This window comes from Dendrobates tinctorius, unplaced genomic scaffold (genome assembly GCF_039654945.1).
Source record: "Dendrobates tinctorius isolate UK_male_01 unplaced genomic scaffold, ASM3965494v1 ptg000028l, whole genome shotgun sequence".
NCBI lineage: Eukaryota > Metazoa > Chordata > Amphibia > Anura > Dendrobatidae > Dendrobates > Dendrobates tinctorius.
In genome coordinates, this window is record NW_027361696.1 from 56,369,804 (window position 1) to 56,396,711 (window position 26,908).

The window sequence follows — 26,908 nt, forward strand, 5'->3', positions numbered from 1 at the left end:
TATTTTTAAATGTTCAAAAAATTTCTGTGAAGCACCTGAAGGGTTAATAAACTTCTTGAATGTGGTTTTGAGCACCTTTTGGAATGGTGTCACTTTTGGGTATTTTCTGGGTATTTTCTATCATATAGACCCCTCCAAAGTGGCTTCAAATATGATGTGGTCCGTAAAAATAAAATGGTGTTGCAAAAATGAGAAATCGCTGGTCAACTTTTAACCCTTATAACTTTCTAGCCAAAAAAAATTTTGGTTCTAAAATTGTGCTGATGTAAAGTAAACATGTGGGAAATGTTACTTATCAAGTTTTTTGTGTGCCGTATCCCTGTGATTTAAGGGCATAAAAATTCAAAGTTGGAAAATGGTGAAATTTTCAACATTTTTGCCAAATTTCCGTTTTTTTTCACAAATTAAACGCAAGTTATATGAATGAAATTTTACCACTAGCATGAAGTACAATATGTCACGAGAAAACAATGTCAGAATCACCGGGATCCATGGAAGCGTTTCAGAGTTATTACCTCCATAAAGGAACAGTGGTCAGAATTCTAAAAATTGGCCAGGGCATTAACATGCAAACCACCCTTGGGGGTTAAGAACTCATCTATTACTTTCTCATTTAAGATGTTGAAAACTTGAAAAACTTTCAAATTGAATGAAATGATGAAAATAACTCATTTGCCATTGTTTTGGGGTTTTATTTTTGTGACGTTCATTGTGTGATAACTATGACTTGTCAACACAATTCTTCATTATGATTATGGTGATTTTTTTTTTCTGTATTTTGTGGTTAAAAAAATCTAAACCTTTTTAAATAAAGTTTTGTAACCACTTTAAGGCACAAAACTTTTTCATTTTTATGTCAGTGAATCTTTCTAAGAGCATGTTTTCATTTCTTAAGGGACAACTCTTATTTTTCTTGGTACCAATTTGGCTAAAATGAATGTTTGTTTTTTTTATTCCATTTATGGGCGGTAATGATAAAAAAAAATAATGATTCTGGTGTTACAATTTTCCTTTTCATCACAATGTTCACCAGACGGGTTAATAAATAATAGGATTTCATAGATCTGAATTTATATGGCCACGGCAATAGATAGCATGTTTACTTTTAGATTTTTGTTAATTTAATTTATTAATTTATTTCCGGGTATGGAAACGTAGGAGGATTTGAACTTATGTTTTTATATTTAGTTCCCTTGAACTAAACCTGCAATCACATGCAGTGTAATGCATCAGTATTGCAGTATAAGGCTGGGGTCACACTAACCTGCGCAAAATACGGTCAGTATTTTACATGCGTAATACGGATGACAGACCCCTAAATAGTGCTCCGTATGTCATCCGTAATCAAGGTGTGGTCGCGTATTTTGCGCATGTAAGCATCCGTATGTAATCCGTATGGCATCCGTATGATGAGATTTTCTCGCAGGCTTGCAAAATGGACATATAATGGAGCCCTATGACAGTTTTAATAAAGAAATGAAAGAATAGCTATAGACACATAGAATGCATATATATATATGTGTCTATATCTATTCTTTCATTTCTTTATTAAAACTGTCAGTGTGAGTTTACTGTATAGCGCACTGAATTGCCGGCTTTGCTAAAAGACACCGGGTGCGTATTTCTCGCAAGTCACATGTGTGGTCCGTGTGTAATCCGTATTTTTTGCGCACCCATAGACTTGCATTGGCGTACTACGGGCGTAGTATGCTGACAATCGCAGCATGCTGTGATTGGCACGGAGCGTAGGATACTGAGGAGAAATATACGGCTGGTGTGAGGGACCCCATAGAGAATCATTGGTCCGTGTCTAAAGCGTGCTTTTAGCGCCTCTCACTCTCCCGTATTCCTCGCCAGTGTGACTCCGGCCTAAATAACAATCTCTCATGAAGCCTATACATTGGTCATTAAATTAGTAAATTCATTGTACAACAGTTGTCACAGGGTTTTCCATTTTTGAATTTTAGAATAAATAATTAATCTTACCTGTGTGGGTGCTTTATACCTAAATCACTTGGCAGCATCCATCTCACATTTTCCACATTAGAAACTGGTTATAATAATCACCAGCACTGAAAGTTTAACTAGTAGTGATGAGCGAACATGCTCGGATAAGGCGTTATCCAAGCATGCTCGTGTGCTAATCGAGAGTCTTCGGCATGCTCGAAAATAAGTCTGAGTCCCCTTGCCTGTCTAACAGCCGCGAGACGTGCAGTCACTGGGACTCAAACCTATTTTTCAGTTAGCACACGAGCAAACTCGGATAACACCTTATCTAAACACGCTCACTCATAATTATTAATTAGTGATTCCTGCGCTTTATAAATGTATCTAGGGCTCACCTACATTATCCTCTGTTACAGCAAACCCTAACAACTGCCTGTGCATTTTACATGTAATTATATCCATTGCATAATAATAAAATGCATTGCAAACAAATATCATAAAGAAAAATGCAAAAACCTCTCCTTAGCAAACAAATTCAAGTGACGTAGCATAAAAAATACAAACGGTTCAATAAATGTTCAAGATTTAAGGTGTTCGCAGGCTCCAAGAACAAAAAAAGAAGCTACATTTCTGCACTCGCTTGTGGAATTGAAGGCACTGCACAATCCATTACAAAAACTTCGTCTAACAGGAGGCCCATTACATTGTAGCACTGCAGATGACGGACCTGAGACGGGCGCACCGCTTGTGCTATTACCACAATTATCTTCCAGGGCCTGGCATCACAGTGTGGTATATTGATTTATCGCCATGTGTTAGTTCCTATAATGGGGGGAAAAAAGAAGCAATAATGAGAGGCGAGCACAAATCATTGCATTTATGTGACATTCTTTGCAAAACTCAAAGCAATAACAGCTCAGAAGATGGTAACTAGTGTTGAGCATTCCGATACCGCAAATATCGGGTATCGGCCAATATTCGCGGTATCGGAATTCCGATACTTTTTGCATATCGAATACCGGAATCGGAAGTTCCCATAATGCTATGAGCCAGTTTGATTTGATTCAGCCAATGAGGAATCCTCAGAAGTGTGGGAACATCCTGTTAGGCATGTAGGCATGTTAACTAATGGCATGGCTGTGATTGGCTGCTGAAATGATGTCATTGTCACGTCGGCGGTGGTAGCCGCCGCCGTCCCAGCAGCGGCGGGGCCTGCCGCCACCTATACTCACCGGCGCTCCCCACGCCGCATTGTGCCCGCCTCCTCCTCATTCTCTGCAGCCCGGCGCATGCCTGTCTCATGCGGGCACCTTAGGCCGCGGGCGTGCGCTCTGCAGGTCTATTAACCCTGCAGCGCCCGCCCTGAAACCTGAGCGCCCAATCACTCAGCAGCATGGGGTATATCAGGCATCTCCAACATAGTGGAGACGCCTGATTATCGTGTGCCTTTTCCTTGCGATATCCTGGCCAAGTGTTTAGGGGTTTCCCCCTTCACAATCTCTCTGTCCTGTACTCCGTGTCTCCGTCCTGTACTCCAGTGCCCAGTCCGGTACTCCGTGTCTCTGTCCTGTACTCCAGTGCCCAGTCCTGTACTCCGTGTCTCCGTACTGTACTCCAGTGCCCAGTCCTGTACTCCATGTCTCCGTTCTATACTTTGACCTGCACTTCCTACTCCGTTCTGCATTCTATCCTCAGTCCTATACCTCCCACTCAGTCCTTTGAGCCGCCCCTCTTGGTTCTAGCAGTCGCGGCATCTGTCTTCCGAGGGTCTGCCCCTAACGGCCCCTGTATAGGGGTCGGCACCACCTGGTGTGCTCGCCCCTGGGAGCTCCAGTGCCACGACCCAGAGGGTCCACTCTCGGACGTAACCTTCCTGGCCGTCAGTCATGATGCACTATAAAAGCCGCCGCCGCCGCCGCCATTCAGGGTTCACTCTTCTGTGAATTCAGTTAGGGACAGGCTGCTGTTCAAGACTCTGAGGGACAGTTAGAGATAGCGATTTGCAAAATAATATTGTGCTTTACCCAGGCTACATTATCAATCACTGTAGCTTTCTTTTGCCTTGCAGCGCTGTTCACAGCTGTCTGTAGTGTGTCCTGCAGCCACCTCTGGTTGTAGGCCGCTCAGCGTTTTATTGCTGCTCATTTTTCATTAATTCTCCTATTAGTGTGCATCCATCCGTATCCATTTACATTGGTTGCAAACACTATAGGAGTAGACAGCGGAGCCTTTCTGCAGTCTTTCAGTGCTAGTGCCCAGTACTCTGCACTGTTCATGGCTGTCTGAGAGGTCTCTGTGTGTGAGTGCAGCTCACGTTGTAGTGTGTTCTGCAGCCACCTCTCGTTGTAGTCCGCTCAGCGTGCGTCACTGCCTCATACATAGTCCTTTTTTTGTTTTATTGCAGCTCATTTTTCCTGATTTTTTTTCTCCTATTAGTGTGCTTCCATCCTTATCCATCTACATTGTTTGGTTGCAAACACTATATAGGAGTAGATAGAGGAGCCTTTTTGCTGGCTTGTGCCCTGCAGCCGCAGCCAGATTAGTATTAGCCTATTTTTTGGAGCCTGATCTATTGCATTGTAGGTTACCTTCCTGCATTGTAATAGCTCCAAAAAGTTTGTGATACTATTGCTTTCACATCTTTGGTCACATCCTTTTTGTTTTTTTGAAAAAAAACACGTAAATAAAGTTCACCAAACACTCCACTTGACAGTTGTGTAGGCCACATTAGCTCATATTAAAATGTAGTCCACACATTTTATAAAATTAGTGTTTCTTCTGCCTGTTAGCAGCTGTTCAGGAATAAGCACACTAAGCCCCCCCTTGGTACTTTTCTGCCTATCTTTATCAGTCTACCAAGATGAATAAGGCAGGGAGTAAGGCACGTGGGTGTGGAGTTTCAGCAGGGAGAGGACGTGGGGATTCGGTGCCTGCTGCGGGCACCAGTGACTCAGCATCCCCCAGTTTTACCAGGCAACAGTCCTTTATGCGCAGCTTTGTAGGACCTCGCCGTACCCCACTGCTGTGGGACGAACAAATTGAAGCCGTTGTCGGATGGATGGCAGCTAACGCATCGACTTCAATGACTTCCACATCCTCTCAGGGCCAGAGCACTGAAGAGCAACCATCTGTCTCTTCACCACCTGCCAAATTGCCCAGGCAGTCAGAGAGCCCTGGACAGGAGCCATCTCATTCTCGACTTCTGTTCTCTGAATCTGTTGGCTTGGAAAGAGGGCGCCAGCCAAGCGGCATTCTAGAATGTGAAGAAGAGTATGCAGTGATGCGCAACTGCTTTGTCCCTCTGAATCTGAAGAGGCGGGTGGGCCAGTGCCTATGATCAGCACACCTCAGTACGCATCAGATGATGAGACTCAGGTGCCACTTTCTGGTGCGTACTGTGCTGGCGAGACTACCCAGGAGAAGCAGGTGTTTGAAGAGGGGAGTGTAGATGATGAGGTCCTTGACCCATCATGGCGTGAGGAACAGGAAGGTGGTGGGAGCAGCTCTGAGGAAGAGATTCCCCGAACAGCCAAAACAGGAGGGAGAGGGAGGGGGCAGACTTGGTTGCTTGTAGCCTCCTCTTCGGCACCCGTTAGGAGCCATCCTCTTCCAAAATCCAAAACGGGCGCTTCCAGGACTTGCAGTGTGTGGTCCTTTTTTGACACAGTTGCAGACACGGTTGCAGCTGAAAAGAGGAAATCGGAAAACCAGGGGAAGAGTCTTGAGGAGATCATTTGCATATTCCCAGTGCCTTCTGGGATAAGTGAAGAGTCTCCGCGAGCTCAACGATCACTGGGTTTTGGCGGTTGCAGCTGAAAAGAGGAAATCGGAAAACCAGGGGAAGAGTCTTGAGGAGATCATTTGCATATTCCCAGTGCCTTCTGGGATAAGTGAAGAGTCTCCGCGAGCTCAATGATCACTGGGTTTTGGCGGTTGCAGCTGAAAAGAGGAAATCGGAAAACCAGGGGAAGAGTCTTGAGGAGATCATTTGCATATTCCCAGTGCCTTCTGGGATAAGTGAAGAGTCTCCGCGAGCTCAACGATCACTGGGTTTTGGCGGTTGCAGCTGAAAAGAGGAAATCGGAAAACCAGGGGAAGAGTCTTGAGGAGATCATTTGCATATTCCCAGTGCCTTCTGGGATAAGTGAAGAGTCTCCGCGAGCTCAACGATCACTGGGTTTTGGCGGTTGCAGCTGAAAAGAGGAAATCGGAAAACCAGGGGAAGAGTCTTGAGGAGATCATTTGCATATTCCCAGTGCCTTCTGGGATAAGTGAAGAGTCTCCGCGAGCTCAACGATCACTGGGTTTTGGCGGTTGCAGCTGAAAAGAGGAAATCGGAAAACCAGGGGAAGAGTCTTGAGGAGATCATTTGCATATTCCCAGTGCCTTCTGGGATAAGTGAAGAGTCTCCGCGAGCTCAACGATCACTGGGTTTTGGCGGTTGCAGCTGAAAAGAGGAAATCGGAAAACCAGGGGAAGAGTCTTGAGGAGATCATTTGCATATTCCCAGTGCCTTCTGGGATAAGTGAAGAGTCTCCGCGAGCTCAACGATCACTGGGTTTTGGCGGTTGCAGCTGAAAAGAGGAAATCGGAAAACCAGGGGAAGAGTCTTGAGGAGATCATTTGCATATTCCCAGTGCCTTCTGGGATAAGTGAAGAGTCTCCGCGAGCTCAACGATCACTGGGTTTTGGCGGTTGCAGCTGAAAAGAGGAAATCGGAAAACCAGGGGAAGAGTCTTGAGGAGATCATTTGCATATTCCCAGTGCCTTCTGGGATAAGTGAAGAGTCTCCGCGAGCTCAACGATCACTGGGTTTTGGCGGTTGCAGCTGAAAAGAGGAAATCGGAAAACCAGGGGAAGAGTCTTGAGGAGATCATTTGCATATTCCCAGTGCCTTCTGGGATAAGTGAAGAGTCTCCGCGAGCTCAACGATCACTGGGTTTTGGCGGTTGCAGCTGAAAAGAGGAAATCGGAAAACCAGGGGAAGAGTCTTGAGGAGATCATTTGCATATTCCCAGTGCCTTCTGGGATAAGTGAAGAGTCTCCGCGAGCTCAACGATCACTGGGTTTTGGCGGTTGCAGCTGAAAAGAGGAAATCGGAAAACCAGGGGAAGAGTCTTGAGGAGATCATTTGCATATTCCCAGTGCCTTCTGGGATAAGTGAAGAGTCTCCGCGAGCTCAACGATCACTGGGTTTTGGCGGTTGCAGCTGAAAAGAGGAAATCGGAAAAACCGCGCGCCAAGTTTGGCTCATCTTTCATCGTTTTTAAGAAATCTCAAGATGGAAGAGGCCAGGAGCCATTTGGTGAGCTGCATTTCTTGCTACATGTTCACAGATTTACCAGTGGAAAAGCCAAACTTCACATGCCACAAATGCAAGCTTGTGTCCCTGTTGGAGGAAAAGTTGCAAAATCTCGAAGAGAGGTTAGCTACGTTGAAGATCATTAAGGAAGGTGAAGAGTTCTTGGACAGAGCAGAATTATCTCTTCATGTTACAGAAAGAGAAGAAATTCGAAGTGCACCTGAAGAAACAGAGGAATGGAGACATGTGACCCAGAGAAGCAGGAGGATCAGGAGGCAGTCAGCACCCATACTGCTCAGAAACCAGTACCAGGCTCTCACGCAGGAAAACGATGAAGAAATACATCAGGATAAGACTTTGCCAACAAACAGCAACCTTGTACGCCCTCAGAGTCCTCCTGGATGGAGAAAGAAAAATGTTGTGAAGAAGAAACGGAGAGTGGTGGTCATGGGGGATTCCCTGCTGAGAGGAACAGAGGCTGCTATCTGCAGACCGGATATAACTTCAAGAGAAATGTGCTGTCTTCCAGGTGCAAAAATTAAAGATGTGTCTGACAGGATATCAGTACTCTTCAGACCTACAGATGACTAACCATTCCTGCTACTACATGTGGGGACAAATGACACCGCAAGAAACGACCTGGAAACCATCTGCAGAGACTTTGAAGACTTAGGCAAGAAAGTGAAAGAACTGGGAGCGCAGGTGGTCTTCTCTTCCATCCTCCCAGTGGATGGCCATGGAACAAGGAGGTGGAATAAGATTCTGCAGGTGAACAACTGGCTACGTCGATGGTGCCGTCAGCAACGATTTGGATTTCTGGATCACGGAGTGAACTACTTATACGATGGACTACTTGCTAGAGATGGGGTGCACCTTACGAAGACTGGAAAGCATGTATTTGGAAGTCGCCTTGCTACACTTGTAAGGAGAGCTTTAAACTAGAACAACATGGGAAGGGAAGCAAAAGACCAGAAAAAGCCATACACCTGACAAATGCTATTGAGAACTCTGCTATTAGAAGTGGAAAGGAAGAACAAAGACGAAAGAATCTAATTAATAAAAATATTGGAGAAAGAGAAACCAATCACAAACTAAAATGTTTCTATACTAATGCACAAAGCATGGGCAACAAACAAGGAGAATTGGAACTACTAACACAGGAAAAGAAATATGATGTAATTGGAATCACTGAAACTTGGTGGGACAATACACATGATTGGAATACAAGACTAGAAGGATACAACTTATTTGCAAGAAACAGACTTGATAAACGAGGAGGGGGTGTCGCATTGTATGTTCAAAACGCGTATATCTGCACAGAGATTGAAGCTTCAGAGACTGGGAGTTCTGTGGAAACTGTTTGGGTAAGAATACAAGGACAGAACAATGGAAAGGACACCATTGTAGGCATTTACTACAGGCCGCCTGTGCAAGCCGAAGATATAGATGAACTCTTTATGCATCAGATGGCCAAGTTCTCCAAAAAATATGACATAGTTGTCATGGGAGATTTCAACTATCCAGACATTTGTTGGGAATCTCTCTCAGGCAAAACTAACAGGTCAAGGAAATTCTTATCCTCTCTTGCTGACAACTTTATCTTCCAAAAGGTAGGGGAGAAAACAAGGGGAACTGCTACCTTGGATCTAATCCTTATAAACAGGGAGGAAATGGTTGAGGAGGTAAAAGTGGCTGGGACCCTAGGAGGTAGCGACCATGCTATTTTAGAATTTTGGATAACTAGAGGTGGAAGACCTGTGAAGACTCAGACGTCAAGGTTAGATTTCAGAAAGGCAGATTTTAAGGAATTCAGAAAGAGAATTGGAGGGATCCAATGGCTGGATATCCTTAAAGACAAAAATGTCCAGGAAGGATGGGAAATCTTGAAAAATGAAATTCTCAAAGCACAGTTGTTAACAATTCCGAAAAGAGGGAAGAATAGGAAGCATTTAAGGAAACCAGGATGGATGAACACAGAACTTAAGCACATGCTAAAAAGGAAGAAAAAAATGTTTATAAAATGGAAAGAGGGAGGCATATCTAAAGAAGAATATAATGCTGTCTGCAGAACCTGCAGGGCACAAATCAGATTATCTAAAGCTGAAAATGAACTGAGGCTTGCAAGAGATGTCAAAAGCAATAATAAAGGATTTTGGGGATATGTCAAAAGTAAAAGAAAAGTCAAAGATGCTATAGGATTTTTACAGGATGAAAATGATGAAATGGTAAGACAGGATGTTGAGAAGGCTGAACTTTTAAATTCCTATTTTGCATCTGTTTTCTCTCAGAAAGGAAATGCAACATCAACTGTTATTCACTGTCCTATTAAGGGAATAGAAGAATCCAGGATATCTATAAACAGAAAGATAGTGAGGAAACACTTAGCTAACCTAAATGAATTCAAGTCTCCAGGTCCAGATGAATTACACCCCAGAGTACTGAAGGAGATAGCAGAAGAAATTTTTGAACCCCTCTCCATAATCTTTGAAAATTCTTGGAGAACAGGAGAAGTGCCAGAAGACTGGAGAAGAGCAAATGTTGTTCCTATCTTCAAAAAGGGGAAGAAGGTGGACCCAGGCAACTATAGGCCGGTGAGTCTGACTTCTATACCAGGAAAGATCTTTGAACAAATTATTAAACAACATGTATGTCAATACCTGGATAAGAATGAAGTGATTAAACAGAGTCAGCATGGGTTTGTAACTAATAAGTCATGTCAGACTAACTTAATTTCCTTCTATGACGGTATCACTGATTGGGTGGATCAAGGAAATGCTGTAGATATAGTATATCTTGACTTCAGCAAAGCATTTGACAAAGTCTCTCATACAATCCTTATTGAAAAAATGACTAAGTATGGAATGGACAAGGCAACTGTTAGGTGGATTCATAACTGGCTTAGTGATCGGACCCAAAGAGTGGTCGTAAATGGCTGCACATCCAGTTGGAAGAATGTCTCAAGTGGGGTACCACAGGGCTCTGTCCTGGGCCCTGTATTGTTCAACATCTTTATCAACGATTTAGATGAAGGAATTGAGGGTAAACTGATTAAATTTGCTGATGACACAAAGCTAGGAGGGATAGCTAATACTAGAGAAGAGAGAGAGAGGATTCAAAAAGATTTAAATAAACTGGAGAAGTGGGCAGCAACTAACAGAATGGTTTTTAACAGGGAGAAATGCAAAGTACTACATCTGGGCAATAAAAATGAAAAAAGCATATATAGAATGGGAGGAATAGGGCTAAGTGACAGCACATGTGAAAAAGACTTGGGTATACTAATAGATCACAGACTGAATATGAGTCAACAGTGTGATGCAGCAGCAAAAAAGGCAAATGCAATTCTAGGATGTATTAACAGAAGCATACAGTCTAGATCACGTGAAGTCATTATTTCCCTCTACTCCTCTTTGGTCAGACCTCATCTGGAATATTGTGTCCAGTTTTGGGCACCACATTTTAAAAAAGACATCAACAAACTGGAGCAAGTTCAGAAAAGAGCGACCAGAATGGTGACCGGTCTGCAAACCCTGTCTTATGAGGAAAGGTTGCAGGATTTGGGAATGTTTAGTTTGCAAAAGAGAAGACTGAGAGGAGACTTAATAGCTGTCTACAAATATCTAAAGGGCTGTCACATTGTAGAAGGATCAACTTTATTCTCATTTGCACAAGGAAAGACTAGAAGCAATGGGATGAAACTGAATGGGAAGAGACACAGATTAGATATTAGAAAAAACTTTTTGACAGTTAGAGTGATCAATGAGTGGAACAGGCTGCCACGAGAAGTGGTGAGTTCTCCTTCAATGGAAGTCTTCAAACAGAGGCTGGACAGACATCTGACTGGGATGATTTAGCGAATCCTGCTTTGAGCAGGGGGTTGGACCAGATGGCCCAGGAGGTCCCTTCCAACTCTACGATTCTATGATTCTATGACATTTGCTTTGTCAAATGCAAGCTGTGTCATCATAAAGTCAAAAGAGGGAAAAGTGTCAGCAACCTCAATACCACAAATATGTGGAAACATGTGCGGACCAAGCACGTGGTGGAGTTACAAAGTCACACTGAACACATAGGCCAACCAACTGCACCACCTACCACCTCTTCAGCTCGTGTTGTAGCCTCTTCCTCCAGATCACACACAGCTGGTTCGGCTTCCTCACAGGATCGCCATGGAAGAACCTCTGGCACTGTTGTCCAGAGACCCAGTGTAATTCCACCAACAGTACCACGTTCCCTGTCATCCTCACACTCCCAGGCAACTCTACAGCCATCGGTAGCACAGGCATGGGAGAAAAGGCAGCCATACTCGGCAAACCATCCCTGAGCACAGGCTCTGAATGCTGGCATTGCCAAACTACTGGCCCTTGAAATGCTCTCATTCAGGCTGGTGTAGACTGACACCTTCCGTAACTTCATGGCATTGGCAGTCCCACAATACACCGTGCCCAGCCACTTTTAATTCAGCAGGCAAGCCATCCCTGCCCTGCAAAAGCATATGTAGGGAAAAATTAAACATGCGCTACTAAACGCCGTCAGTAGCAAGGTCCACCTGACCACCGATGCGTGGACCAGTAACCATGGACAGGGACGATACCTTTCCCTCACTGCCCATTGGGTCAATGTTCTGGAGCCGGGTACAGATCTTGAGAGTGGCGCTGTACGTGTTCTCCCAACTCCAAGGATTGCAGGAATCCAGTCTGTACACATTGACTCCTCCTCATACTCCAGTTCCTCAGAATCAGCGCTGCAGGAGCCTGTTATGACCGATATGAGCACAGCCGTGGCCAAACGTCAACAGGCCATACTGAAATTAATTTCTTTGGGGAATCGAAGCCACACAGCGCAGGAGCTCTGGAATGCCATCAAGCAGGAGAGCGATGTGTGGTTTGTGCCAGCGAATCTCCAGCCAGACTTGGTAGTGTGTGACAATGGCCAAAATCTGGTGGCAGCTCTGGGCCTAGGTAACCTCACTCACATCCCATGTCTGGCACATGTGCTCAACTTGGTCGTGCAGAGCTTTCTGAGGGACTATCCAGGTCTTGATGCACTGCTACACAAGGTCCGCATAGAGTGCGCTCACTTGCGGCGTTCCAGCATGGCAAGATCGCGCGTTGCAGCTCTGCAGCGCCGATTCCACCTTCCGGAACATCGCATCATATGTGACCTACCCACCAGGCGGAATTCAACGTTACATATGTTGGAGCGGTTGTGTGAGCAGCAGGCAGCAGTAATGGAGTACCAGCTGCATCAGGCGCAAACAAGTCGCACTGTGCGCCGGTCACACTTCAGCACCACTGAGTGGGCCTCTATGAAGGACATCTGCCACGTTTTGCGTGCCTGCGATGATTCCACGCGGATGGCGAGTGCAGATGATGCACTAGTCAGCATGACTGTCCCCCTTATCTGCCTGCTTCAAAAAACACTGCAAGCACTAAGGGAGCAGGTTTTGGAAGAGGTGGAGGAGGAGGAGTCACAAATGCCATCTGCTTCTGGACAGTCTGCTCAACGTGGTTCCTCACAAAGGCCTAGGCAGGGGACACTTTGTGAGGAGGATGAGGAGGAGTCAATGGAGGAGGAAGACATCTCTCCAGAGGAGGGAGGTACACAATGCTCTAGTAGTCAGTATGTACAGCGAGGGTGGGGTGATGCAGAGCAGGCAGAGATGACGCCTCAAGCAGTGGACAGCGTTTCTTGGGCAGTTGGGAGTCTGCAGCACATGGTTGATTTCATGCTGCAGTGCCTGAGAAACGACCACCGCATCGCCCACATTCTCAACACGACTGATTATTGGGTGTACACCCTCCTAGATCCTCGCTACCGGGACAACTTACAAAGCCTCATAGCACCGTTGAACCGGGAGCGTAAAATGCGGGAGTACCAAGACCAGTGGGTGCATTCCATCATGTTCTCCATTCCACCCGAGAGCAGTGCTGCTAGTGCTTTACAAAGCAGCTCTGTGCTTTGAGGCAGTGGAGGAAGCTCTGCACAAAGAGGGAGCAGAGGCAGCGCCTCAGCACAAGGCAAGACCAGTATGGCCCAAATGTGGCAAAGTTTTGTGTGCCCGCCACAAATGTCTACATCATCACAGACGGGTCCAGTCAGCAGGAGGCAACGTTTCCGTCAGATGGTGACAGACTACATGTATTGCCCTGTCAGTGTACTCCCAGATGGCTCTTCCCCCTTCAAGTTTTGGGTCTCTAAGCTGGATACATGGCCAGAGCTTAGCCAGTATGCATTGGAGGTGCTGGCTTGCCCTGCTGCTAGTGTATTATCGGAACGCGTCTTTAGTGCCGCAGGTGGTGTACTAACAGACCGTCGCACGCGACTATCCTCCGATAACGTTGACCGGCTTACTTTTCTGAAAATGAACAAGGCCTGGATCTCGCTGGAATTTGCCAGTCCTCTTCCAGAATAAATAATTGGTTTGCAACAGTATCCAGGTCTCCTGTTGTGTTCATGTTTCTACCACCTGAACTGTAATCCCTGGGCTCCAACACTGCCAGTTGTTGCTCAGAAGTGCCATCTGCACAGAGAAAAACACATGCTCCTGTGTTTGTGGGGTTCAGTAACGCCAGCTGCTCCCCTGCTGTGTGTCCGGCAATATCTCCTGCTCCCTCCACATTCATCCCAACATCAGATATTAAACTTGCTCCAAGTAGGCCTCAGCCTACACCATGATTGATCCTGGGCTCCAACACTGCCAGTTGCTGCTCAGAAGTGCCGTCTGCACAGAGAAAAACACATGCTCCAGTGTTAGTGGGGTTCAGTAACGCCAGCTGCTCCCCTGCTGTGTGTACGGCAATATCTCCTGCTGCCTCCACATTCAAACTACATCAGATATAAAACTTGCTCCAATTAGGCCTCAGCCTAAACCCTGATTGACCCTGGGCTCCAACATCGCCAGTTGTTGCTCAGAAGTGCCATCTGCACAGAGAAAAAAACACATGCTCCAGTGTTAGTGGGGTTCAGTAATGCCAGCTGCTCCCCTGCTGTGTGTCCGGCAATGTCTACTGCTGCCTCCACATTCACACTACTACTGATTTTAAATGTGCTCCAATTAGGCCTCTGGCTCCACTCTGTCTCTAGTATTTACCCTGGCCTCCAACACCGCCAGTTGCTGCTCAGAAATGCCATCTGCACAATCAACACTTGTTCCTGTGTTACTGGGGTTCAGTAACGTCAGCTGATCCCCTGATGTGTGTCTGGCAATAGTGGGAATGTGGACAGAGCAGGAGACATTGCCGGACACACATCAGGGGATCAGCTGACGTTACTGAACCCCAGTAACACAGGAACAAGTGTTGATTGTGCAGACGGCACTTCTGAGCAGCAACTGGCAGTGTTGGAGGCCAGGGTAAATACTAGAGACAGAGTGGAGCCAGAGGCCTAATTGGAGCACGTTTAAAATCAGTAGTAGTCTACAACAGATATTAAACTTGAAGAAATTAGGCCTCAACCTACACCCTGATCCCCAGCTGTGTGTCCAGCAATTTCTCCTGCTCTGTCCACACTCACACAAATACAGATTTTAAACTTGCTCCAATTAGGCCTCTGTCTCCACTCTGTAGTATTTTCCCTGGGTTCCAGCACCGCCAGCTGTTTCCCGGCATTGTCTTTGGGACAGGTACTCCCTCCTGCCCAGCCTGGTTCCAGCACGCCTGCTGTTTCCGGGTAGTGTCAATGTCACTTTGCCACCAATACGTTGTCCTGTCGTGTTGCGGTCGGGTTAGCTGAGTCTATGGTGCCTGCAGTTTATGGGCTTCCTATGTGGGCTGCGGGATCTGGCAGCAAAGGCTGGTTCCGTAGTGCCAATAAGACTAGCACCCCCTGTAGGACTGTGGGTTTCGGTAACTGCGGCCGGCTCGCGGCCTTGCAACTTTGTTTTTCATGGATACCTTCTGCTACCCATCCGAGTTCCAGCACCGTCAGCTGGTTCTCGGCAGTGCCTTTGGCTTCGGTGCCTCTTTCTCGGTATCCGAGTTCCAGCAACGTCTGCTGGTCCTTGGTCCTCTTGTTCCTTCTGCTGCCCCTCCGGGTTCCAGCACCGTCAGCTGGTCCTCGCTAGTTCCATTGTCTCTTGCAGCTTCTGCTACCCATCCGGGTTCCAGCACTGTCAGCTAGTTCTCAGCAGTGCCTTTGGCTCAGGTGCCTCCTTCTCGGTATCCGAGTTCCAGCAACGTCTGCTGGTCCTTGGTAGTGCTTTCTAGCACAGGTACCTCCTGCTTAGTAACCAGGTTCCAGCACCGTCAGCTGGTCCTCGGTAGTGCCATTGGCTCTTGTTCCTTCTGCTGCCCCTCCGGGTTCCAGCACCGTCAGCTGGTTCTCGGCCGTGTCTTTGGCACGGGTACTCCCTCCTGCCCAGCCTGGTTAAAGCACGCCTGCTGTTTCCGGGTAGTGTCAACGTCGCTTTGCCACCTATTCGTTGTCCTGTCGTGTTGCGGTCGGGTTAGCCGAGTCTATGGTGCCTGCAGTTTATGGGCTTCCTATGTGGGCTGAGGGATCTGGCAACAAAGGCTCGTTCCGTAGTGCCAATAGGACAAGCACCCCCTGTAGGACTGTGGATTTCGGTAACTGCGGCCGGCTCGTGGCCTTGCAACTTTGTTTTTCATGGGTACCTTCTGCTACCCATCCGGGTTCCAGCACCGTCAGCTGGTTCTTGGCAGTGCCTTTGGCTTAGGTGTCTCCTTCTCGGTATCCGAGTTCCAGCAACGTCTGCTGGTCCTTCGTAGTGCTTTCTAGCACAGGTACCTCCTGCTTGGCAACCGGGTTACAGTACCATCAGCTGGTCCTCGGTAGTGCCATTGGCTCTTGTTCCTTCTGCTACCCATCCGGGTTCCAGTACCGTCAGCTGGTTCTCGGCAGTTCCTCAGCCTTCTTGTACCTTCTGCTACATTTCCAAATTCAAGCTTTTGGAAATGGTTTTTGGCTATCACTCTGGATCTCCCTGACGACGACCATGAAGACCACCCCGAAGAAGAAGACAACCACGAAAACGATGACCCTGAAGACGATAACCCGGAAGACCACCCCGAAGAAGACCAAAAAAATCACCCTGAAGAAGATGACCAAGAGGACAAAGAACATGAAGACAGCCACCAAGATACAGAACAACAAGAGACAGAAGACCAAGAAGCAGAAGAACAAAAAGCAGAAGAACATTAAGCATAAGACTAAAAATCAGAGCAAAAGATATTATCTAAATTATAAGCAGAAGAAGACTTGGCAGTGTATGGGGGTGAGTCCGTTCCTCCTCGTGGTGCCCCTGGAAAATGCCTGCTGCTGCAGGCCAAACTGAACGCGGACAAATCCTGTTGTAAATCTTTTGTGACAGGCAGAACGGAAGGTGTAATTTTGAAACTTTTATAGATAACAACTAGAGGAATGCCTGTCACAAATAAGAATATGATGAAGAAGAGGAATAGGAAGAAGATGAAGAAGTAGAATATGAAGAAGAATAATAGTTGAATAAGAAGAATATGAAGAATGTAAAAAAAAAAGAATAATAGGAAGAAGGTGAAGAAGAAGTTGATGAAAAAGATGTTGCTGTTGCTGCTGAGGATCATGAAGGAGAAAGTGTGGGAGAAGTAAAAAAGAAGGTGAAGAGCATGGAAGTAGTGAAACATACATATCTGACAAAATATAAAAAAGGTTAACATAGTGAATATCTTTGTAACTCCGAACGTCTTAAAAAAAAAAAAAAAATTATTCCTGCTATTCCATTTGATTGGGCTAAACCTCTATGCCTTTAATGTCTCCTCCACCTCCCCAATACATTCTACATTATTCTTAGTTGTTTTTCTTCATGTAGAATTAACCTACAAGGAAAGAAAGGGTTTTTTTTTAATTCCGATATTTCTGTCCCATTGACTTGCATTGGTTTCCGGTATCGGAATCGGCGATACCGATACTTTTTGGGTACCGATATTTCACGAGAAAGACGGAGAAAGACGCGCCTAATTCAATAAGTAGTACATGCCATTTAATCAATTAGGTGCATTTTACAACTGGCGTCCAAAACCAAAAAGTTACTACTGTACATTTATGGTAAAAAGTTACACCAAGAAATTGGCATACAATTTTATTAATTAGTTAGGCAATCTTAGCCATGCCCACTATCCCCAAGCTCTGCCCATTTCAATGGCGTAAAAATGGCATAAGTTGCAATATTTTTGAGTTACGCAAACATTTTTGTGACTTTTGAAGTCATTTAACACCAGAAAGATGGCAGAAATAGTGTCATGTGTTTGTAGTTCTTCTTTGATCCTGGTTGGTCAACATGATTTTTCAAAAAAAAAAAAAAAAAAGAAAAAAAAAAGGGGTGTGTGCAATGACAACAGGAAAGTCCATCTGTCATTACTGTGCACACAGATGACATTTTTTTCTGCAACATTGGTGGTCTATAGAGTTGAGCGAAACGGGTCGAAAAATTTCAAAAGTCGCCGACTTTTGGCAAAGTCGGGTTTCATGAAACAAAACCCGACCCTAGGATGAGGTCGGCCACGAGGTCGGCGACTTACGCGCCAATGTCGCGTTTCAAAAGTTTGTTTTGCGCTCTTTTTCAGCCAATCAGGATCCACGGACACTGTGGGCAACGTGATGACATAGGCAGGGGTCACCACCATCTTTCAGAAGGGCATGCAAGTGATTGGCTTGCTTTGGTGGGCGTCACAGGGGGTATAAAAGGACGTGCACGCCGACCGCCATCTTACTTCTGCCGATCTCAGTATAGGGAGAGGTTGCTGCTGATTCTGTAGGGAGAGCGTTAGGCAGGGAAGAAGACAAAAAAACTGCTTCTGCTGCTAGTGATTTGGCCTGCACAACACACCAGTCACTGTGTGTGCAGTGCAAGGGGAGGCTATATAGTGGTGTATCAGTGGTGTTGGTTGTTGGGCTGCCTTCTAAGGCTTCCTGACATTCCTGCATTGCTGTTTACCCACTGCTCCGCAAACTGCTTTTTTAAAAGCAATCCCAATTTTTTTTTTTTGTCCTGCTGAGAAGAAAAAAAAACTGCTTCTGCTGCTAGCAATTTGGCCTGCACAACACACCAGTCACTGTGTGTGCAGTGCAAGGGGAGGCTATATAGTGGTGTATCAGTGGTGTTGGTTGTTGGGCTGCCTTCTAAGGCTTCCTGACATTCCTGCATTGCTGTTTACTCACTGCTCTGCAAACTGCTTTTTTAAAAGCAATCCCAATTTTTTTTTTTTGTCCTGCTGAGAAGAAAAAAAACCTGCTTCTGCTGCTAGCAATTTGGCCTGCACAACACACCAGTCACTGTGTGTGCAGTGCAAGGGGAGGCTATATAGTGGTGTATCAGTGGTGTTGGTTGTTGGGCTCCCTTTTAAGGCTTCCTGACAGGCTGGCATTGCTGTTTACCCACTGCTCTGCAAACTGCTTTTTTAAAAGCAATCCAATCTCCCTTATCCTCTAGTCACTTTTGTCACAGCTGTGCCATCGAGCCTGTGACATAGCGCTCAGATATCAGTGGGCCTCACACAATCCAAAAGTGTCCAGTGTTCACAAGTGTCTGCAGAAATTCAAAATCTCCCTTATCCTCTAGTCACTTTGGTCACAGCTGTGCCATCGAGCCTGTCACATAGCACTCAGATATTCATTGGGCCTCACACAATCCAAAAGTGTCCAGTGTCCACAAGTGTCTGCAGAAATTCAAAATCTCCCTTATCCTCTAGTCACTTTGGTCACAGCTGTGCATCGAGCCTGTCACATAGCGCTCAGATATTCATTGGGCCTCACACAATCCAAAAGTGTCCAGTGTCCAAAAGTGTGTGCAGAGATTCAAAATCTCCCTTATCCTCTAGTCACTTTGGTCACAGCTGTGCCATCGAGCCTGTCACATAGCGCTCAGAAATTCATTGGGCCTCACACAATCCAAAAGTGTCCAGTGTCCAAAAGTGTGTGCAGAGATTCAAAATCTCCCTTATCCTCTAGTCACTTTGGTCACAGCTGTGCCATTGAGCCTGTCACATAGCGCTCAGATATTCATTGGGCCTCACACAATCCAAAAGTGTCCAGTGTCCAAAAGTGTGTGCAGAGATTCAAAATCTCCCTTATCCTCTAGTCACTTTGGTCACAGCTGTGCCATCGAGCCTGTGACATAGCGCTCAGATATCAGTGGGCCTCACACAATCCAAAAGTGTCCAGTGTCCACAAGTGTCTGCAGAAATTCAAAATCTCCCCTGTCCTATAGACACCTTGTACCTTGTTTTACATACTATATAGTTTGTTGGATTTTGTCTACATTTCTACCAAAAATGAGGAAGGCTGGTGGAAGAGGCTGTGGAATTGGGCGGGGGTTGGCAGCTGGTAATGATGGTGTTGGTGGTGGATCTGATGGTAGTGGCAAAAGCAAAATAGGACCGAATGCAGGAGGTGTTGAGCCTGCGTCATCGTATGGCTACATAAGGCCTCGAACGCTTAGTTTTCTAGGAGTTGGCAAACCGCTTTTAAAGCCAGAGCATCAGGAAAAAGTTTTGTCTTACATTGCTGACTCAGCCTCCAGCTCTATCGCCTCCTCTTCTTCAGTTGTAAAAAGTAAAAGCACTGAGTCGTCATTGGAGGCTCATGTTCATGAACCACACCTTTCCTTGTGTCCTTCACCCCAACCAAGATTGAAGGATGACGCAGGCCATACTACTGATTACTCCATGGAGCTGTTTTCACATACCATGCCTGGATTATCAAGTGAAATGGTGAATTACCCAGGCTAAGATGAATCTGACATGGAGTGCACTGATGCACAGCCGCTGATGGATGATTCTGCTGGTACATTCACTCAGAGCACTACATTGTCCTCGCAGTGTACAGAGCCAGATTCTGACCCTGATGAGACTCAGGTGCCCCTTCCCGCACACTATACCACCATACACGGTGACACAGAGGAAGGTGCACATGACATAGAAGAGGAGGTGATGGATGACCCAGTTGTTGACCCAGATTGGCATCCATTGGGGGAAGAGGGTGCTGCTTCCAATAGCTCAGATGAGGAGCATCCACAGCAGACATCGACATCGCAACAGCTGTTATCTGGCAGGCCCGGAGCACTCCAAAGACAGGTTCCAAACATCAAAAGAGTTGCTGGAAAGCTTGTCCAGAGGGTCAAAAGATCACAGCGTGCTAGGCCGCAAAATGTCTGCCAAAGTAGGAAGAGTGCAGTGTGGCACTTTTTTGAACAAAATCCTCATGATCAGGCCAAGGTTATCTGTAAGAAGTGCGCAAAGACCTTTAGCCGAGGGAAAAATCTGAAAAATTTGAATACCAGTTGCATGCTTAGACATTTAACCAGCATGCACTTGCAAGCGTGGACACAACACCAAACCTCAAGTGCCACATGTGCAACTGATCACAACGAAGGTAGTCAGCAACGCTACATTGTTTCCCCCACTGTAAGCCCACCGGTTAGCACAGCAGCAAATGTTGAGGTGTCGTTGCAAGGCCACAGCAGTCAGGGAATCCCACTGTTATATCAACGAAAGACTGATTCTAGGCCATCAGAAAGAACACCAACTCCATCACCATCATCAACCCTCTCTCAGTCCGCCCTGTCCACCGCTACTTCCACCATATGCAGCTCTCAAGTCCAGCTCACCCTCCCAGACACTATGAGTAGGTCAAGAAAGTACTCAGTCTCTCATCCGCGTACACTGGGTTTGAACGCCCACATTGCCAAACTAATCTCGTTTGAGATGATGCCCTTTCGGTTGGTGGAAAGCACAGCTTTCCGCGAACTCATGGCCTATGCAGTACCACGCTATGACCTACCCAGTCGCCACTTCTTCTCTCGCAAAGCCATCCCAGCCCTCCACCATCATGTGAAAGACCGCATTGTCCATGCACTCAAGCAGTCAGTGAGCGGAAAGGTGCACCTCACAACTGATGCATGGTCCAGTAGGCATGGCCAGGGCCGTTACGTGTCCATCACTGCGCACTGGGTTAATGTGGTGGATGCAGGGTCCACAGGGGACAGCGGTGGTGGGACAGTGCTGCCTAGCCCACGGTATAGGAAACAGTTGGCTGTAGGCGTTCGACCCTCCTCCTCCTCCTCCAGAAGCGAAAGCTCGTCCACAGAGCGCAGTCGTACGAGCACTCCATCTGCAGCTGCCACTGTTGCACACGATGTGTCCCCCTATCGAGCAGCTAGTGGAAAGCGTCAGCAGGCTGTGTTGCAGATGATGTGTTTGGGCAACAGACACACCGCCAAGGTGCTGGCCGAGTACTTGAAGCGACAAACTGAGTCATGGCTGGGCAGTGTACATCTTGATGCAGGCAAGGTAGTTAGTGATAACGGCCGTAATTTTGTGGCAGCCATAGCCCTTTCAAAACTCAGCCATATACCTTGCTTGGCTCACACCTTGAACCTGGTGGTGCAGTGCTTCCTCAAAAATTATCCGGAGTTAACAGCCCTGCTCCAGAAGGTGCGAAGACTGTGCGCGCACATCCGCCGGTCGCCTGTACACTCCGTTCGTATGCAGAAGCTGCAGCGATTGCTCCACCTTCCCAACCACCGCCTCATTATCGACATTGCAACAAGGTGGAACTCCACCCCGCACATGGTGGAGCGGCTGTGCGAGCAGAGGCAGGCCATAATGCATTTGTGGGAGGATACACGGCCAGGCACTTTGAGAGCAGACATGGAGTTGACAGGTGTGCAGTGGTCGAAGCTGAAAGACCTCTGTAAAGTCCTTCAGTGTTTTGAGGAATGCACACGGCTGGTAAGCGCAGACGACGCCATCCTAAGCATGAGCATCCCACTTATGCGTCTGCTCATGCAAACTTTGACGCACCTTAAGGAGCAGGCGTCTGCAGCCAATGTTGATGAGGAGGAAGAGGAGGAGGGAATCCTTGATGACATTCAGCCATTGTCTGCTCAGGGACCTCTCCTGGACGAGGTGGAGGAAGAAGAGGAGGAGGAGGAGGATGATGGGGATGATTACTTAGGGGAGGAGGATGCATCTCGTGGGGCAAGTGAAAATGTTGGCGTGGCAAGGTCTGGTACAGGGTTTGTGCGTGACTGGAGGGATGTGGATTTGCCAGAAAGTGCTCCTCCAACCAGCACTCGCAGTGCATCATTGACACCGGGAACATTGGCCCACATGTCAGATTATGCCTTGCAGATCCTAAAAAGGGACCCACGCATTGCCAAAATGATGAACGATGACGACTACTGGTTGGCCAGCATCCTGGATCCACGCTATAAAGGCAAATGACAAAACATCATGCCACAGGAGAACCTTGACCTTGGCTAATAAACAAGCAACTCTGGTAAATCGGTTGCTTGAGGCATTCCCAGCACACAGCAGCGGTGATGGTTCTCACACGAGCCGTACGGGCCGGGGGCAGCTTGGCAGAGGTGTTCGTGGTGCACACAGCAGAAGTGGCGTTGGAGACAGGGGTTTCATGACAATGTTGTGGACTGATTTTTCAAGTACCGCTCACACAGCTGGTAATACTGCATCGATTTAAAGTGACAGGAGACAGCAGTTGTCAACTATGGTTACAAACTACTTTTCCTCCCATATCGATGTTCTCCCACACAGGTCATTCCCCTTTGACTATTGGGCCGCTAAACTGGACACCTGGCCTGAATTGGCACAATATGCCTTACAGGAGCTCGCTTGCCCAGCTGCAAGTGTGCTATCGGAAAGAGTCTTCAGTGCAGCTGGATCAATCCTGACAGAAAAAAGGACCCGTCTGTCAACCCAAAATGTGGATGATCTAACCTTCATTAAAATGAACCACGCATGGGTTTCCAAGGATTTTGTCCCACCTTCCTCTGATGACACATAGGGTGACAGAAAAATGGCTTGCTTTGGTCCACCTCTTCCTGGGACTTGACCTATTTCACCTTTTGCATCAGCTGAATGTCCAACATCAACATATGCCACTTTCTAAAACTCCCTAACTGTGCTGCCTCCCCCCCCCCATGGCCGGGGTCACCACCTAGCGCACGACACCGTGCGAGTGCCGTTGCCCTGGACAGGTGGGTAGGCCGACCCTTGGGCGCGGGCACTGGTACAGGGTCCTTCATAGTGCAATCAAGTGTCTCTGACGGTGGTGGTGCACACCCGCCGTCAGACACACCGCCGTACTATGAGGGGCCCAGTGCCAGTACCGACGCCCACGAGTGGGCCCCCCTTGCTTGGGCAGGGCCCCAGCATTTGCAATCTTTACCTCTCCCTGCTCCTCCGCTGTGTAGTCTGGGCCGTCAAATCCATACTGTGCCTGACACCGTCTGAGCCTGCCTCCTGATGTATAAACATATATTTTGAATGTGTACGCTATCCATACATGTTATCCGGGGAAACGGTACCCTTTCTAACCTTTGTGCAATCACGTGCAATCCATACTGGGCCTAACACCGTCTGAGCCTGCCTCCTGAGACATATATTTTGAATGTGTACGCTATCCATACATGTTATCCGGGGAAACGGTACCCTTTCTCACCTTTGTGCAATCACGTGCAATCCATACTGGGCCTAACACCGTCTGAGCCTGCCTCCTGATGTATAGACATATATTTTTAATGTGTACGCTATCCATACATGTTATCTGGGGATACGGTACCCTTTCTCACCTTTGTGCAATCACGTGTAATCCATACTGGGCGTGAGAACGGCTGGCGAGCTGTTAAGCAAGCTACAGCACCTGTGGTTTGCACACGTAAGTTTTTCATTTTTTCAGGAATGACGGTTAGGCCTAATTCCGGAACTGCGGTTGACCTGCACTTACTGGGAAATCATTGTTCGCGGGTAATAATTGTAATCAGTGATCCCCATCACTAACGTTGTTCAGCGGGTTATCTGCACCTGTAAGCGACAAACGCTGGCCTTTTCAGTGTAGCGCACATGCAGCCACGGACATGTAAGGGCATGACACACCAGTTATTGGCCAATCTCATGTGCCAGAGCCTCACGTGTCCCTCTAGTAAGCCGGACTCGGACCGCGGGGCATGACGGAGTCTCGTTCGTTAACGGAATTAAGCTTGCAATGTGTGCATCTGTTCTGTAGCTGGCATGGTTGAGGTTTCCCAGGTGGAGTCGAATTTAACCGTAGGCTCCACTCCTGGTGGTGCCCTTCTGGACATTCCTTTAAGGTTCAGCTTTGCAACCATACTGCCCACGTAAAACAAACACTTTGCCTTCATGAACGCTGTTTGGAGGGTCATGACTCGTGGGAATAACGCCGCCCAATCAGTTAACCTGCTAGAGAGATCCTTTGTTGCTCCCAAGCATGACATCACACTCCCTAGGAAGAAGGTAATGCCACTGTGGCGACCGTACTCCTGGGGGCGACACAAGTGCACTGATGCCCAGCCACTGCTCGATGAATGTGCTGGTACATTGACCCAGACCACTACATTCCCCTCGCACGCTACACGACCTGAATCTGACCCTGATGAAACTCAGGTTACCCTTCCCATATACAGTTCCATCTTACACGGTGACAAAGAGGAAGCTGCAGATGAAAGTGCAGGTTCGGCCCACCCGCCATCAGACACACCACCGTACTATCAGGGGCCCTGTGCCAGTGCCGTCGCCAATGAGTGGGCCCCCCCTGCTTGCCCAGGATCACAGCACTTGCAAAGTTGAAATACTGTGCAGTGAGATGGAAGATGGGGACGACGAGGAATCCAGACAAGTACAGGGATTCCCTAGCGAGGAGACTTATTTGATTGTTTTCAATGTTGGGACAGCAATTTTTGGGGAGCACTATACTCTGGAGAATGATAGATGGGGCCCACCATACACTGGAACATTCCAAAGGTGGACATCAGACACTGGAGCAGCATTTACAGGGCCCATTATACACTAGAGCATTAGAAATGGGGCCCATTATGTTTGGAGCATTATTTGGGCCCATAAGACTGCATTGTGATTGCTATAAGTGTGTGCTAGAAGTGTGAAGATTAATTTAAGAATTAAAACCAGAAGGATGAATACAGACTGTGCCCTGCTACCTGCCACCATCGCACTCTAACAAGCATCTCTATTCTTCCGACAGGTATGTCCATCCACCCAGCTCTCCTGCTCTCCTGCTGTCTGTCTATGAAGGACACACAGTGCGTCACCCAGCTTTGCACATAGACTTGCCTCTGCACCTAGCATTCACATGGTATGTCCATCCACCCAGCTCTCCTGCTCTCCTGCTGTCTGTCTATGAAGGACACACAGTGCGTCACCCAGCTTTGCACATAGACTTGCCTCTGCACCTAGCATTCACATGGTATGTCCATCCACCCAGCTCTCCTGCTCTCCTGCTGTCTGTCTATGAAGGACACACAGTGCGTCACCCAGCTTTGCACATAGACTTGCCTCTGCACCTAGCATTCACATGGTATGTCCATCCACCCAGCTCTCCTGCTCTCCTGCTGTCTGTCTATGAAGGACACACAGTGCGTCACCCAGCTTTGCACATAGACTTGCCTCTGCACCTAGCATTCACATGGTATGTCCATCCACCCAGCTCTCCTGCTCTCCTGCTGTCTGTCTATGAAGGACACACAGTGCGTCACCCAGCTTTGCACATAGACTTGCCTCTGCACCTAGCATTCACATGGTATGCCTTTCAGCTAACCCCAGCTTACCCCAGTGTTATTTATGACCTTGTTTACTCTGGCTTGATCATATACATCTGGTCCACTCTTAATTGTCTGGCCAAGATGAGCAGAGACCACTCCTCTCTGCTTCACACCTGACTGCACTTAGTTGTACATATATTGCAGAGTACAAGTCTGCATAGACTTCAGTCTGCATTGTGATTGCTATAAGTGTGTGCTAGAAGTGTGAAGATTAATTTAAGAATTAAAACCAGAATTGAACCAGAAGGGAACTGAAGGTAACTGGACACAGTCACTGTAAACAATGTTTCTGTTTGTTTTCACTTTCACCCCAATAATCCTTCACTTTCTGCTAATTCCCCTAATCCCTACTCCTAGTAAGGAACTGTTCATCTCTTCTTCAATCCTCCCCATCCACCTCACCTCCGCCTCAAAACTGTTCCTTAACATACAATCCTCTGTCTCCAAACACAGACAGCCCCCTCATGCCCTCTCCTGCTCCCACCTGCTAACACTTTCTCTGCTCCTTCTCACTGCTGGTGATATCTCTCCAAATCCTGGTCCTCCTCACCACATTCCCACAGTCATTTCTACCTCCCATCCACGCTCTATCACAACCTTCCGTAACCTCTCCAACCTTATACCCATTCACCCAGCCCCCGCTTCCCCAGTCCCACTAACAGGAGCTCTGTGGAACGCTCGCTCTGTCTGCAACAAGCTTTCCTACATCCATGATCTTTTTGTTACTACCAAACTCTCCTTCCTCGCCATCACCGAAACCTGGCTCACCCCTTCTGACACAGCCTCTCCTGCTGCACTTTCGTATGGCGGCTTCCACCTTTCTCACACCCCCCGCCCCAGCAGCAAACATGGTGGAGGAGTTGGTTTTCTCCTGTCAGATACCTGCTCCTTCACCCCAATCCCACTGCCACCCTCTGTTACCCTCCCTTCCTTTGAGGTGCACTCTGTGTGCATCTACTTCCCCTCCAACCTCCAACTGGCTGTCATCTACCGCCCCCCAGGGCCAGCCACCACCTTCTTTGACCACTTCACCACCTGGTTACTTCATTTCCTTTCCGCGGACATCC

The 26,908-nt window shown here is 47.3% G+C and overlaps 1 protein-coding gene across 2 annotated transcripts in view; it reads right to left on the minus strand.

The window, feature by feature from the left end:
* Window positions 1-671: 671 nt before the first annotated feature.
* Window positions 672-26,908, minus strand: part of LOC141085421 (cell adhesion molecule CEACAM5-like) — a 79,633-nt gene continuing 53,396 nt past the window's right edge. For both annotated transcript variants that reach the window (XM_073570775.1, XM_073570774.1), the window contains one exon: window positions 672-2,769. In XM_073570775.1, the coding sequence (XP_073426876.1) occupies window positions 2,710-2,769 (60 nt within the window). In that variant the 3' untranslated portion in view covers window positions 672-2,709. The remainder of the gene's footprint in view (window positions 2,770-26,908) is intronic.